General features: G+C 47.4%; 1 protein-coding gene across 1 annotated transcript in view; it reads left to right on the top strand.

Annotated features, from left to right (window-relative positions):
* LOC147893086 (uncharacterized) overlaps positions 1–12,779 on the top strand; it is a 43,059-nt gene that overhangs the window by 24,994 nt on the left and 5,286 nt on the right. The window contains exon 6 of the mRNA XM_087387005.1: positions 8,388–8,525. Within this exon, the coding sequence (XP_087243131.1) occupies positions 8,388–8,525 (138 nt within the window). The remainder of the gene's footprint in view (positions 1–8,387; positions 8,526–12,779) is intronic.

The raw sequence follows: 12,779 nt of genomic DNA, 5'->3' as shown, positions 1-12,779 counted from the left end.
GACAGCGTGGGGTAGTATCAAATGCCTTACGAAAGTCTACGAAACAAGTGTAGACTTTCTGATGCCTCGACTTAGCCTCCTCAATAATGGCCCTCAGGGTGAAAACGTGGTCCAGGGTGGAGTGCTGTCTCTGAAAGCCCGCGTGCCCAAGTGCACATCGCCTGTGACTCTCTATGTGGTTGCCGATCTCCCTCTCTAGTATCGACCCGTATATCTTAGCCAAAGTGTGGCCAATCATAAGAGTGCGGTAGTTCCTTGTGTCCATGGGATCGCTTACCTTGTGTATCGGTACTATGGTGGTGGTGCTCCAGGCAGGTGGGAAGCCATGGCATACGGCATGGTTGAACAAGTGTGCTAGGATCGAGGTCAAGAACTCGTGTCCCTCATGATCTAGTGATCTCCGGTTATGAAGCCGGAGAAGGGCAGCTCGTACATTCTGCGCAATGAACAGATGACACGTAGTGGGTCTAGGCATGGAGGACATATCAGGTGGTGCTTGACCCGGGACATCATATAGGAAGCATGCATATGTGTGTCATACTACTGGATTTGTAATGGGGATGTGCGACTTCCCCTCTGACAAGAGCCCCCATCCCGTAGTAGGGTGTCCTGCGTGAAAGGAGCTGATCCACCTCATCCATTCTGTGCATTAGGAAAGCCCGCTTCTTATGCCGTGTCACTTGGCGTGAGATCGGTTTTGCCTCTAGTAAAGTCAAGTGTTCGAGTGCTCGCTCATGTGTAAGGTGGGCTCTCATCTCTTTGCACTCATCATCGAACCAAGGGTTTTGGGGCATCTTCCCATCTAGAACACGCGCAGATTGAAAGCGAAGGACAGAGGGAGAAGAGCAACAGAGAGAAGGTGAGAGAGAGAGAGAGAAGACTCCAAACATGCGGGTGTGAAGTGATGAGCCACACCACAAACTCATAGGTTTTATTAGGATTAGGTTTTTCCCCCTATTAAGAGAGTCATAGGTGTCATATCTTTAATAAAGGGGTGGCAATGTGCCTTTACCCCAACAACCTCCCACCTAAAGGCCAATGTGCCTAAAGGGGAGAAAAGAATAAAAATTACAAATATACAGTTACTGTATACAAGACCATAAAATAAGAATGGTCTCATCCTAATCCCATGATGTGGCGGCAATAAGGCATCAAACTTCTTGTACCATTCTCTGGGTGCCTGCTTGAGTCCATACAAGCTCCTTTTGAGCTTACACACAAGCTGCTCTTTCCCTTTAACAGCATATCCCTCTGGCTGACTCATGTAGATCTCATCATGGAGATCTCCGTGAAGAAAAGCAGTCTTCACATCCATTTGACATAAATCCATGTCCTCATGAGCAACAAGAGCTAACACTGCTCTCAAAGTAGTCATCTTGACTACAGGGGAAAAGATCTCATCAAAGTCAATGCCTTTCTCCTGCTTAAATCCCTTGGCAACCAATCTGGCTTTATACCTCGGTAAAGCATTTGAATCCACTTTGACTTTGTAAACCCACTTGCATGGCAAAACCTTTCTGCCTGCAGGTAGCTGCACCAAGTCCCATGTATCATTTTGAAGTAGGGAGTCCATTTCAGATTGCATGGCTTTCTCCCACTTCCTTTTCTCTGTTCTTCCCATAGCTTCCTTGAAGCTGGAAGGCTCACCACAATCTGTCAGCATAATAAAATCAGCCACATTATTGGCTCCTGGAACAAACCTGTCAGGAGGCCGTTGTACACGGGCGCTCCTCCTAACAAAATGTTTCGGATTAGGCTGCTGTCTAGCCTGTTCGTCGTGCATGACGGGTGGCTGTACCACCATATTTGGCTGTTCTACAGCCCCATTTGCTGGCATATCCAGTGGTGCATCATTGGCAAAATTATCTGGCTGATTTCCAGCCTGTATACCCTCTTGAACAGGGTTATCTGCAGCAGCCTGCTGCTGCAGATAAACGGGCATTCTTTGCTGTCCAACATCATCATAAATAACCCTCCTGTATTCCATAGGTTGCACGGGCTCCTTGTGTACACTATCCTCTTTAAAGATGACATCATTGCTGCGTATAATCTTCCGTTTAACGGGATCCCATAACCTGTACCCCATTTCACCTTCGTCACCATAACCCATGAAGATGCATCTGAAAGACTTTGGCTCCAGTTTGGTGCGCAGTTCTTGCGTACATGAGCAAAGCACTCGCAGCCAAACACACGTAAGTGCTTATATGAGGGTGGCTTGCCAGACTGTACCTCCTCTGGCACTTTCAACTCCAAAGCCTTGTTTGGCGACCTGTTAATAATGTGAACTGCTGTTTGCACGGCTTCTGCCCAAAAGCCATGGGGCAATGCAGCATAAGACAACATACATCGAACCTTCTCTTGAATAGTTCGATTCATCCGCTCACTTACACCATTTTGAGATGCATTATGAGGGGCTGTGAGTTCCTGTTTGATGCCCTTAGCTTCGCAAAACTGCACAAAAGCATGTGACACATACTCACCCCCATTATCGGATCTGAGGCATTTCAGCCTGCGACCTGTCCGATTCTCAACCTGAGCGACAAACTTCTTGAAAGCATCTAAGGCATCGCTTTTATGCTTCAAGAAATAGACCCACACTTTGCGTGTGGCATCATCAATAAAAGTAATAAAATACTTTGCACCCCCTAGTGATAACTGTGGCATCTCACACAAATCAGTGTGCACTAGATCAAGCGGTGCTCTATTCTGGGGAGTGCTCCTCTTATGAGGAGTCACAGAATGCTTGCCAAATATGCAATGATCACAAGTAGGCAAATTTGAAAAAGAAAGAGACGGCAGATAACCCAAACGTGACAGTTCTTGCATTCCTTTAACAGACATGTGTCCCAACCGGCTATGCCACAATGAAATCTTTGGCAGCTCGGTTATGGCAACAACATGATTACCCACACTGGAAACATAAAGAGGGTACAAGGTATCACTCTTATAACCCTCAGCCACTACAACCTGGCCATCAGTAATCACCCATTTGGAATCCCCAAATGTGGTGTGGTAACCACTGTCATCCAACAAGCCAGTGCTAATCAGATTTTTCTTGATTTGCGGCACATGGCGAACACCATCAAGCATAAATGACCGTCCATCAGGGAATACTATCTGTATACTGCCAATCCCTGCAATCTGACATGCATAGTTGTTCCCAAGGTGAACAACTCCATGAGTACCTGTGTAAGAAGTAAACCACTCCTTATGAGGAGTAACATGAAAAGAAGCACCTGAATCCAAGAGCCAGGTGTGCATGTCATGGCCATCAATAACCAATGTGTGTGCAATTACAGGAGAAGAACATAATACCTCATGTCTGTCACTGTCACTGTCCTCTGCTGCAACATTCACTAGTGCTCTCTCATGCTAAGTTGAGTTGAGGATGAGGAAAACGTCAGCGGCCGTTTGTGCTCCCTCTTGCTTGTAAATAATTTCTGTTGCAATCAAGTGCGTTCTTGCGACCGTTTGGCACTCCATCTAGCATCCAAGTCATCTACCTTGGCCTTGCCTTTGCCTTTACTTCCACTGCCTGCATCCTTTGCTTCAGCCTTCTTGGCTTTTCGATCCCGTATAAACTTGAAGCACTTAGACTTCACATGTCCCTTCTTGCCACAATAAAAGCATTCAATATCCTTTTTACCACGGGACTGACTTCGGGATTTGGACTTACTAGCAGATCTCCCCTTCTGCTGAGTCCTGCCTCTTTCCTGTACCTGCAAAGCATTTGAAGACTTGCTGCCCGCATTATTTTTCCTGCTCATCTCCTCCATGAGGAGAGAGCTCTCTAACATCAGCATATATAAGAGTGATATTCGAATTAGACAAGGTGGTCTTGAAAGTGTCCCAACTCTCAAGAAGGGTACACAAGAAGAAAGTAGCCTTGAACTCCTCATCAAGGTTCAACCCCTGTGCAATCAGCTGTGTAAAGATGGCATTGAACTCACTCAAGTGTGAGGTCATAGCTGTACCTTCCTTCATGCGAAGATCAACCAGCTTCTTCAACCAATACACCTTACTGGCTGAACTCTTTTGGGCATACAACTCTGCTAGCCTCTGCCATACACCATAAGAGGTCTTTTCAGCCTGAACATTGTACACAAGAGAATCACTGAGAGTAAGCATGATAGCAGCCCTCGCGGACAAATCTAGCTCCTCCCACTCATCATCTGACATCCCAGATGGTTTGACACCCTTCACCCTTATGGGCTTAGAAATCTTCTTAAGCAGGAGTACATTCAAACACTGTTCTGCCCATAATGCATAATTGTGTGCCCCTTCCAACTTCTTTATGTTCAGAATTGATGATTTACTTCCCCCTGATGCCATATCAGATAAGGAAAGTACCTGACTCCCTGTAAGTCAAAAAAAGACTGAATAGAATTCTGATTTCTCAGAAAAAACCTGCTCTATCAAGAGCCAGAAGCACTCACAATAGTGCTGTTTTTTAACTGTCAAAAGAATCTGCAGCAAAACAGTAAATTTCCCTCCAGTTACTGTACCTTCCGACACACTGTACCGTGCTCAAATAGGCATAAAACAGTAATTTCAGAATGCTGCAGCTGTTCCACAGGTGCTTTAACAGTGCATCATCATCTGATGAAGCATAAAGCACTGCTGTCCTGATCACTTCTCCCACCTCAGATGAGGTATTGCACTGCTTTTATATGCATAAACCACTTGTCATACACTGTGTTGTTCACTGTAAAAGAGGCTCCAGACACTTCAGCCTGTCACAAACCTGCAACAGAAAATGGGACAAATCCCAAGCAATCACCCTTCTGCCAAGGGGATAGAAGGCATTTGAAGGTCTGTGACAGTAACCCAAGTGCTCTCAAGCAAAATCTGGGCAAAAGCCCCTTGATCTGACACCTGAACCAAGTGAAGAACACCTCAACACTGAGGTAGCATACAAAATGTAGCGCTCTCCTGGCACTTTTCACCTGACAATGCAATGCATAAACAACCCTGTGTGCACAATAACAACATAGATCCCAACGTACAGACACTGAAGAGAAAATCTTTTGAGCACTGTCAACGATGGACAGTTAGGGACCGAGTAAACTCGATGCGCCTTGGCCAAGCGTGGCTCAACTGAGATTTTCAAAAGGTGTCGTACACAAAATGTGACCTGCAAGAAATGTCACTGAGTACACTGCGGAAACAAGACTAATGGGGGCTCCCTGGCTCCACACTGCCTCAAGGCATACACTGCATAAGCTTCCAGGCAAAAGCCCTTTGATAATGTCACCCAAAAGCTGAGATTTCACTCAGCAAAAACATAAAAGTCCTCTGCAAGATCAAGGCATTACCTTCCCAAAACAAGATAACGGTGCAATCAACCACACACTGTGGTACTGGTCACCTCAAGCACGAGGGAGATGAAGGTACTTGCTGTACTTTCAAAAAAACACAGTTTTGAGAACTGAAAAATGATCCTGAATGAAAGAGCAGAGTGCTCTTTCTCCTTCTCTTTGTCTCCCAAAAAAAAACTGATGTACCTGCTGTACTTTTGTACCAGTGTACTTGTGCAGAGTACCTGTGTACCTGCTGTACCTTTGCAGGGTACAGATAAAAAAAAGAAAGGTTTCGAAAAAAAACTTTCTTGACGCAGATCCCTGATGAAGGAGTTCCTGAAGCTGCTCCCAATCGAAAAACGCCCCTCCCTGTCGCAGTCCGTACGGCGGTCCGTACGGTACCGTCGACAGTACGGTGTCCGTACGGCTGTACGGACGGCCGTACGTCCGTACGATTGTACGGCGCGAGTCCGCGCGATGCCCAGATGCTGTCCACGCGTGCGCTGCTCGGCGCCGCCCTGATGCAGACCCGCGATGCGCCGCCCTGTTGCAGCTGTCCCCCGCGCCGCCCTGCTCTGCTCGCAGACCCGCTGTAGCCTGTGAGCGCTGCCCCGATCTGCTGCTCCGCACTGCTGAGCGAGTTGCTGAGGGCTCAAGGCCCGAGAGGATAGGTAGAGGTAGAGGGAGCTGGTAGGCAGGGGTAGGGAGGAAGTGAGGCTCTGATACCAGTTGAAAGGGAAGGACAGAGGGAGAAGAGCAACAGAGAGAAGGTGAGAGAGAGAGAGAGAAGACTCCAAACATGCGGGTGTGAAGTGATGAGCCACACCACAAACTCATAGGTTTTATTAGGATTAGGTTTTTCTCCCTATGACTGTCTTAAGACAGTCATAGGTGTCATATCTTTAATAAAGGGGTGGCAATGTGCCTTTACCCCAACACAGATCGTGTCATGGGAAAGGATCTGGTGGCAACATCCAGTATCACTGAGGTAAGGGTGTCTGATGCATGTGCGAGGTCCATCCCCTCTCCAAGTAGTACTGAAAGCTCAGAAGCCAGGTGGCTCACGTACACCGGGTCAAGAGTGAAACCGGCCTCTAATCACTCAGAGGGCAGTGGAACTAAACCTTTAATCACTTCAGCACTTATTTACAACTCGCAAAGCATATATCACAACCATTAACCATTGCACGATCACCATTTGGCATTTACCCATTTGTTCTAGAATGCCCCTGCTCAACAAACATAGACAAGTGCACCCGATTGGCCCCAAACACTGTGGTGCCCCCCTTTCGGTATTTCTTTATATTTCACAGTGAAATGATTACAAGTTGCATTTGGGAGACCTTCCTTGCAACTGAGCACGCAACCCCAATTCACTGAGCCTTTGTAAGGCTTTCAAGCATAGAACACCATCACATAAGTGCACGTAACCCATAGGCTCAATCCAAAGGCATTCTCTTTTCCGAGTGCAATTCCATTGGCTGTCCAGATGCAATCACACTGCACCCCAGCTGCACTCTCTTTGAGTGGTTTCCAGATGGCATTCACAAAGCTTTTCAAAGCTCCAAAATAAAATCAGCAAAGTACCCAACCAAAGAATGACTCATGTAGCACTGCCTGGGCATCTGTGAACCAAGAAAGAGGTGGCACACGAGGCCAACCAATAGCTTATGGCAAAAAGAAATTGCAGTAGCAAAATAAAAGAAGCACTTCTGTTGTGAAGAAGTGGGAGTTCTTGGGCTCAAAAGAAGCGTGCTTCAGAGAGGACTGCATTGAGAAGGTTTTAGAGAAGTTTCATCGCCGGAAAGTCCTCCAAAACTGAGGAAAACCAGTCAACCAGCACGTGGGACCACTCAAAATTCAACAGAAAGCTATAGCTTTGCAAGAGGAGAGGCGCAAGAGGTTGTAGAAGCAAAAAGGTCTAGAAAAAGCCACTTTTGCAAATTCGACCAGCAAAAGAAGTGCTCGCTCTGCTCGTTCTACCAAACGCACGGAGGGGAAAGCATATCATTGCGAAGGGGAGGCAGAGGGGAAGCCATCGGGTCAAATGGAAGTCGAGGAAAAGCATATCATTGCGAAGGGGAGGCAGAGGGAAAGTCATCGGGTGAAACGGAAGTCGAGGAATCCAAATGGGTGAGGAATTATGAAGAAAAACGGAATTCAGTTGAAGGAGGCTGAAAAACCAGTCCAAAATCTCAACAAAGGGAGAAGATGAGAGAGAAAACCACATATGTGAAGTTTAGAAGGACCAGGAAGGTCCAGGAATGGCAAAGGAGTATGTAGAAGGCACTAGAGCAACCTGGAACTCTAGGGGGGCCACTGAAGGTACATGGCCCTCTAGGGGACCCATTAAAAATGCCACGTCATCATTTTCTAACAACCACTCTTTTAATTCCTGGGAATGTCTTTGGGCCTAGGACGCTTATGTGCTAGGTACCATGCCGCGTTTAATTACACATTATTAAGCCCACGCTTGGACTTTTAAAACCAAAGTTGTCACAGTCTTGTAGTACATTAAAGTACTTAGAATTTCACGCTCCCGTGACAAAGAGCACGGTCAAAATGGATCTGAACGTGAGTGGGTGGCGGGGGGCCCTCCTCATGGTTGGCATGGCGATCGATATGCAGAAGGTAAGATATGAGTGGTCGGCTTCGAGTGAAAGACTAGGTAATAATGTATCGGTGGGGCAAAGGCTAGTGGACTGAGCAGGTAGTCCACCGTACTACTCCCCCCTCCATGTGGGAAACAAGTGAGCCCTCCAGCTGATGGCCATCTATGGACACCGTTGTATACGATCAGGTCATGTATAGCCCCAAACTCGAGTAGATGCCTCCCATATGCTGTCACTGGTGCATCTGCCGACTGCCTCACGATCCCCAGATCTGCCGATTGCCAATTGCCTCACGATCCCCAGATCTGCTGCATTCATCTTCGGTACAATGAGAGAGAGAGAGAGAGAGAGAGAGAGAGAGAGAGAGAGAGAGGTGTAGTGACTCGCATTCTTTTGTGTTATTTATGCAACCGGAATGAAGGGGACATGTGTTTTCGTGTTTGTAACCTATTTCATTACTTTGTTTGTTCTCCAGGAATAAATCTTCTTGTCTTAGGAATAACTGAAGGAATTAGTGATCGTGATTTGGCGAGCTTGTTCCACCCATATGGGACAGTTCTATATGCAAAAGTCATGGTCGATAATACAACTGGACATGCAAAAGGCTACTATGGTAAGGTTCCTTTTCGTAATAACTTTTGATTCGGATTCTTAGGTTTTTAAGCCAAAAGTAGCTACTTTTTTCCCCCAAATTGCTGATTGAGATTGATTGATTGTTTGGTTGATTTATTGATTGAGAGAGAGAGAGAAAGAAAGAAAGAAAGAAAGTGTATTATTGTCCACTAAAGGCCAAAATGGGCCCATGGGACATCAAGAACTCTGCATACAAGATAGCACAAAATCAACGTGCCACAAAGAAGAGGCATCGTCGAATATCATCTAAGAGAGAGAGAGAGAGAGAGTAGCTCCTACAGGTCATGGAAAAAATTTGCAAAAAATGTTGCAAAAAATGTGCAGTCACCGTTTCGCTCCCATCGTTGTGCGCACGCCCTCAGCAAACCGAGCCGGCTAGCCTCTGAAAAAAAATAAATCTCCTCCCTAACGAACTGGGTAGAATTTGCTCCCATCGTTGTGCGCACGCCCTCAGCAAACCAAGCCGGCTAGCCTCTGAAAAAAAAATCTCCTCCCTGACGAACCGGGTAGAATTTACTTTATTCCTTGAACCCCGATGTCTAAACACGTCCAGTTAGCGTTAAACGCCACTCCTGCGCAGCCTAAGGGCAGCTGCACCGTCTCCTTTCATGCGAGATTCTTTGTCTCGTATCGCCATCCCCGCCCACCGGCAGGGACGATTTGTCTCCCTGTTTTACCAGACACCTATTTACCCGCACATAGCAAAACCGCGTACTGCGCTTACCCATGCTACATGTGCGCGTGAGTGCTAGTTACTCTGCTCTAGGACAGCCCATACTACAGAAGCTAGATAGCTGTTTTCTCTGAGTTTGGAGCTGGTTTGATTAGGCTAGATGTTCTCTCTTATATCTTTAGTACTTTGTTAGGTATATAACAATTTGTTAGGGTTTTTATTGTGAAGAGGTGGTGCAAATCTCTGTTAGAGATGAACAGTGAATGGGCCTTGCTTTCTTGGCCAAGCCCAAACCAATTTGCACAGAGGAAAATATATTAGGCTGATTTGGATCCTACTGAATGTATGCACACAAGTATTTATACAACTTCAAGCTCAAATCTGGAAATAGACGGAGAGATATTGCAACCAAATGTAATGGAACCAAACTAAAATAAAAGTTGCCCAGAACTTACACCACGTTGCTTCACTGGTGTTAAAATCTGACAACTAAAAGTGCTCTCTCCTTTTGCTTAGTGCCTTCAAAGGAGGTCTTTAGTGGCTGAGGGAGATTGTCCAAAATGCTGTCTTAGCTTCCTTTCTGCACCTCATGTTCTTCTCCCCCATCAATACCCCTAACCTCCTACATTACAGGCTGCAAAATAGCTAGGCATTCTTGAGGGGCCACACTTCCAAAAATGACCCAAGTGAGATAAGGGTTGTTTCTGTCAAAGTGCAGCACAATATACAAACAGATAGAGTGCGGATCTGCAAGTAGAAAGAGGACCTGTGACCACAGAGAGAATTGAATGCACAGGAAAATACGGGGAAAACTCTGCATATAGAACTGATCACCTGACGGTTGAACTGCACCTCTGGTGGACTTTTAACTGAGGCTAAACTGCACCTCCAGAGACACCAACATCAAGCTGGAAGTGTTCCTACAATGTGTACAAGACCAGGTCGAATGTCTGTATGTATAGGGTGGAACTGGCAAAGAACTGATTGACTAGGTCTGCTAACTTGGCTGACTGACCCGATGAGGTAAGGTGTAGTTAACCGGACCTGGTTAGATCGGCTGACCCGACCCTAGTCAGGGTCCCAAATTGGCCTCAAGCCAAAGTTGCCCAAACCAGCCTCAACCAAGCCCTCACTCAGCCTCTAACCCTGGCATTGTGCCTTGGCTCGACCCCCACCTAACGTGTAGAAATATAGTTAGAAAGGACCAAATACTACTGATTTTTCTTTCAAGAGAAATTCCCATGAGAGTTTGGAAATCATCTACGAAGGTAACAAAATACAGATGCTGTAAAAAAGATGGTGTCCTCAGAGGACCATATACATTGTAATGTGTGAGCCGCAACTTCATTTCAGCTCTAACATATCCTTCCCTCTAAAAGGCATTCCTGTGCATCTTTCCCAATATGCACCCTTTATAGACTCCCTTCAGTCTTTAAAACTCCCTTCACAGAGTACGAAGAATTGTTGGCACAAGACACTCTTTTCCCATGGAGCAGGCTTTCAAGCAGCAAACATATTGCCCAACCAATGTGAGTCCGCTGTTCGAGCATATGTCCCTCCTAATCTATGATCTCTGGGTGCCACATAAGGGCTTGATGCTCAAACTCCTCTCTACATCTGGGCGGAGCACGAATGAGACCCCCTGCCAATCTTTGCCAGACCCTGTGGAGGCTCCTCATCAAGGGGGAACCCTTCCCCGTAAGGGGGGCCTTTGAGAAGATCCATATGTGTGAAGGCTGCCATTGTTCCCCAGCGCGTGGGGTGTTTCTTAGAAGCCCTTGCTATAAGAGCAGCTTCCAAGGCTCTGCACCTGGGGTGAGGCCGCGAACAACCAACTTGCTTAAGAGGGCTTTGCTTTGCATCTCTGGATCAATGATACCCAAGCCTCCCAATGCCGGCAGCATGATCACCGTCTGCCAAGCTACTCGGGATCTAGTGTTCCTCATGCCGTTCGAACTGCCCAAAGGAAGTTCCAAACCAGCCGTCGGAGCTGCCCAATGCATCCTATTTGAAAGCATCAGTGATATACGAGGCCGCGGCAAGGACCTAGTTGGCCACTAGTGCGCGACCTGCTAGAGAGAGTTTGGCCGAGCTTCAGTAGAGCTTGCGCCGAACACTCTCAAGGACAAGGGCGATCTGCTACTCTGCTGTAATGTCAACACCAACCTGGCATCTGAGGTATCTCGCTGTCTGGCCCTGCGGTATCCATATGAAGCAAAGTCACTCCCCCCCTCACGAATCTCCAGTGTCTCCTCAAAGCATGTGAAGAAACCCGTGGATTTTGTCCAGTTGATCTGTGCACCCGAGGCCTCGCAATAGATAGCCAGGGCGCCCCTGACTCTCTCCAGACTCCATGTGGTACCCTCAACATACAAGGCCCTGTCATCTGCAAACTCCCAGTCAGGCAGCTCCTTTTGTTTGATTGGAAGCCTCAACCCTGTGAGGCCCGCCACCTGTGATCTCAAGTAATAGCCCAAAGACTCCGCCACAAACAAGAAGAGGAAGGGAGCGAGTGGGCAGCCTTGGCGGACCGAGCGAGAGAGAGGAAAGGTCTCGTCCGTGTGTCCTCCGATAAGCATTTGACTAGAGCTCCTTGCATAAAGCGCAGAAACTCCTCTGACCCATTTGTCTGAGAAACCCAATCTCCGGTAGTACCCTCTAGGAAGGACCACTCCACCTTGTCGTAGGCCTTCTCAAAATCCAAGAGTACGGCCAGTGGCTGTGACTCCTCCCTGGACCAATCCACTGCCTTCCAGAACGTGAAGATGTTGCCCAGGATGTTGAGCTCTTGGACGAACGTGCTTTGTGTGTCGTGGATGATGTTGGTAAGATGGGGCCGTAACCGCAAGCTCAAGACCTTGGTGAGGATTGTGTATGCAGTATCAAGTAGAGTGATTGGTCTCCATTGTCGAATGGTTGACCTATCTCCCCTTTTTGGGTCAAACAAATCCACTCCTTGCTCAAGGACTGAGGGAGGGAGCTTGTGTCAAATATCTCCTAGCAAGCTGATTGGAAAGGGGTGGAGATAATCTCCCAGAAGTTTCGGAAGAAGGCCGGAGTTTAGCCATCCTCACCCGAACACTTCTGGGTCGAGAGAGCCTTGAGGGCTTCCCAGAGCTCCTCATATGTGAGAGGCTCCTCAAGTCTGCTGCATAAATCCTGCAAGACTACTGTCGGAATGTGATCTCAAACCACCTCTTGGGCCACAAACTACCTCTTGGGCCACAAGACCAGCTGAGGTCATCGTCTCCGTTTGAAAGAGCTGGTTGTACCTGTGGTCAGGTCTAAAATCTCTTGCAGGTCAGTATTCATGATACCCATGCGAATCACGGAGATGTTGCAGGTGTGTGCCTGCCGATCGGGGCCCCGTCATCTTGTCCCCCTGCTGCACCCACCGGGCCCGAGAGGAGTGATAGGAGAACTTAGCTCGTCGAATCTCCGCGTCCTGAAGCTCAAGGCGAGCGCTGTCGAACCTGTCACTAAGCCATTGAGAATTTGGGTCCTATTCCTTGAGTCGCTCTATGGAGGCAAGGTCTCTCTTCAAAGCCCGCTCACGCTCCT

The sequence above is a fragment of the Dipteris shenzhenensis genome, chromosome 16, assembly GCF_047967505.1.
Source record: "Dipteris shenzhenensis isolate YYH24624 ecotype China chromosome 16, Dip_SZ_1.0, whole genome shotgun sequence".
In the NCBI taxonomy this organism is placed as follows: Eukaryota; Viridiplantae; Streptophyta; class Polypodiopsida; order Gleicheniales; family Dipteridaceae; genus Dipteris; species Dipteris shenzhenensis.
Note: the sequence above shows the minus strand (reverse complement) of the source record. Positions and strands in the feature narration are given on the sequence as shown.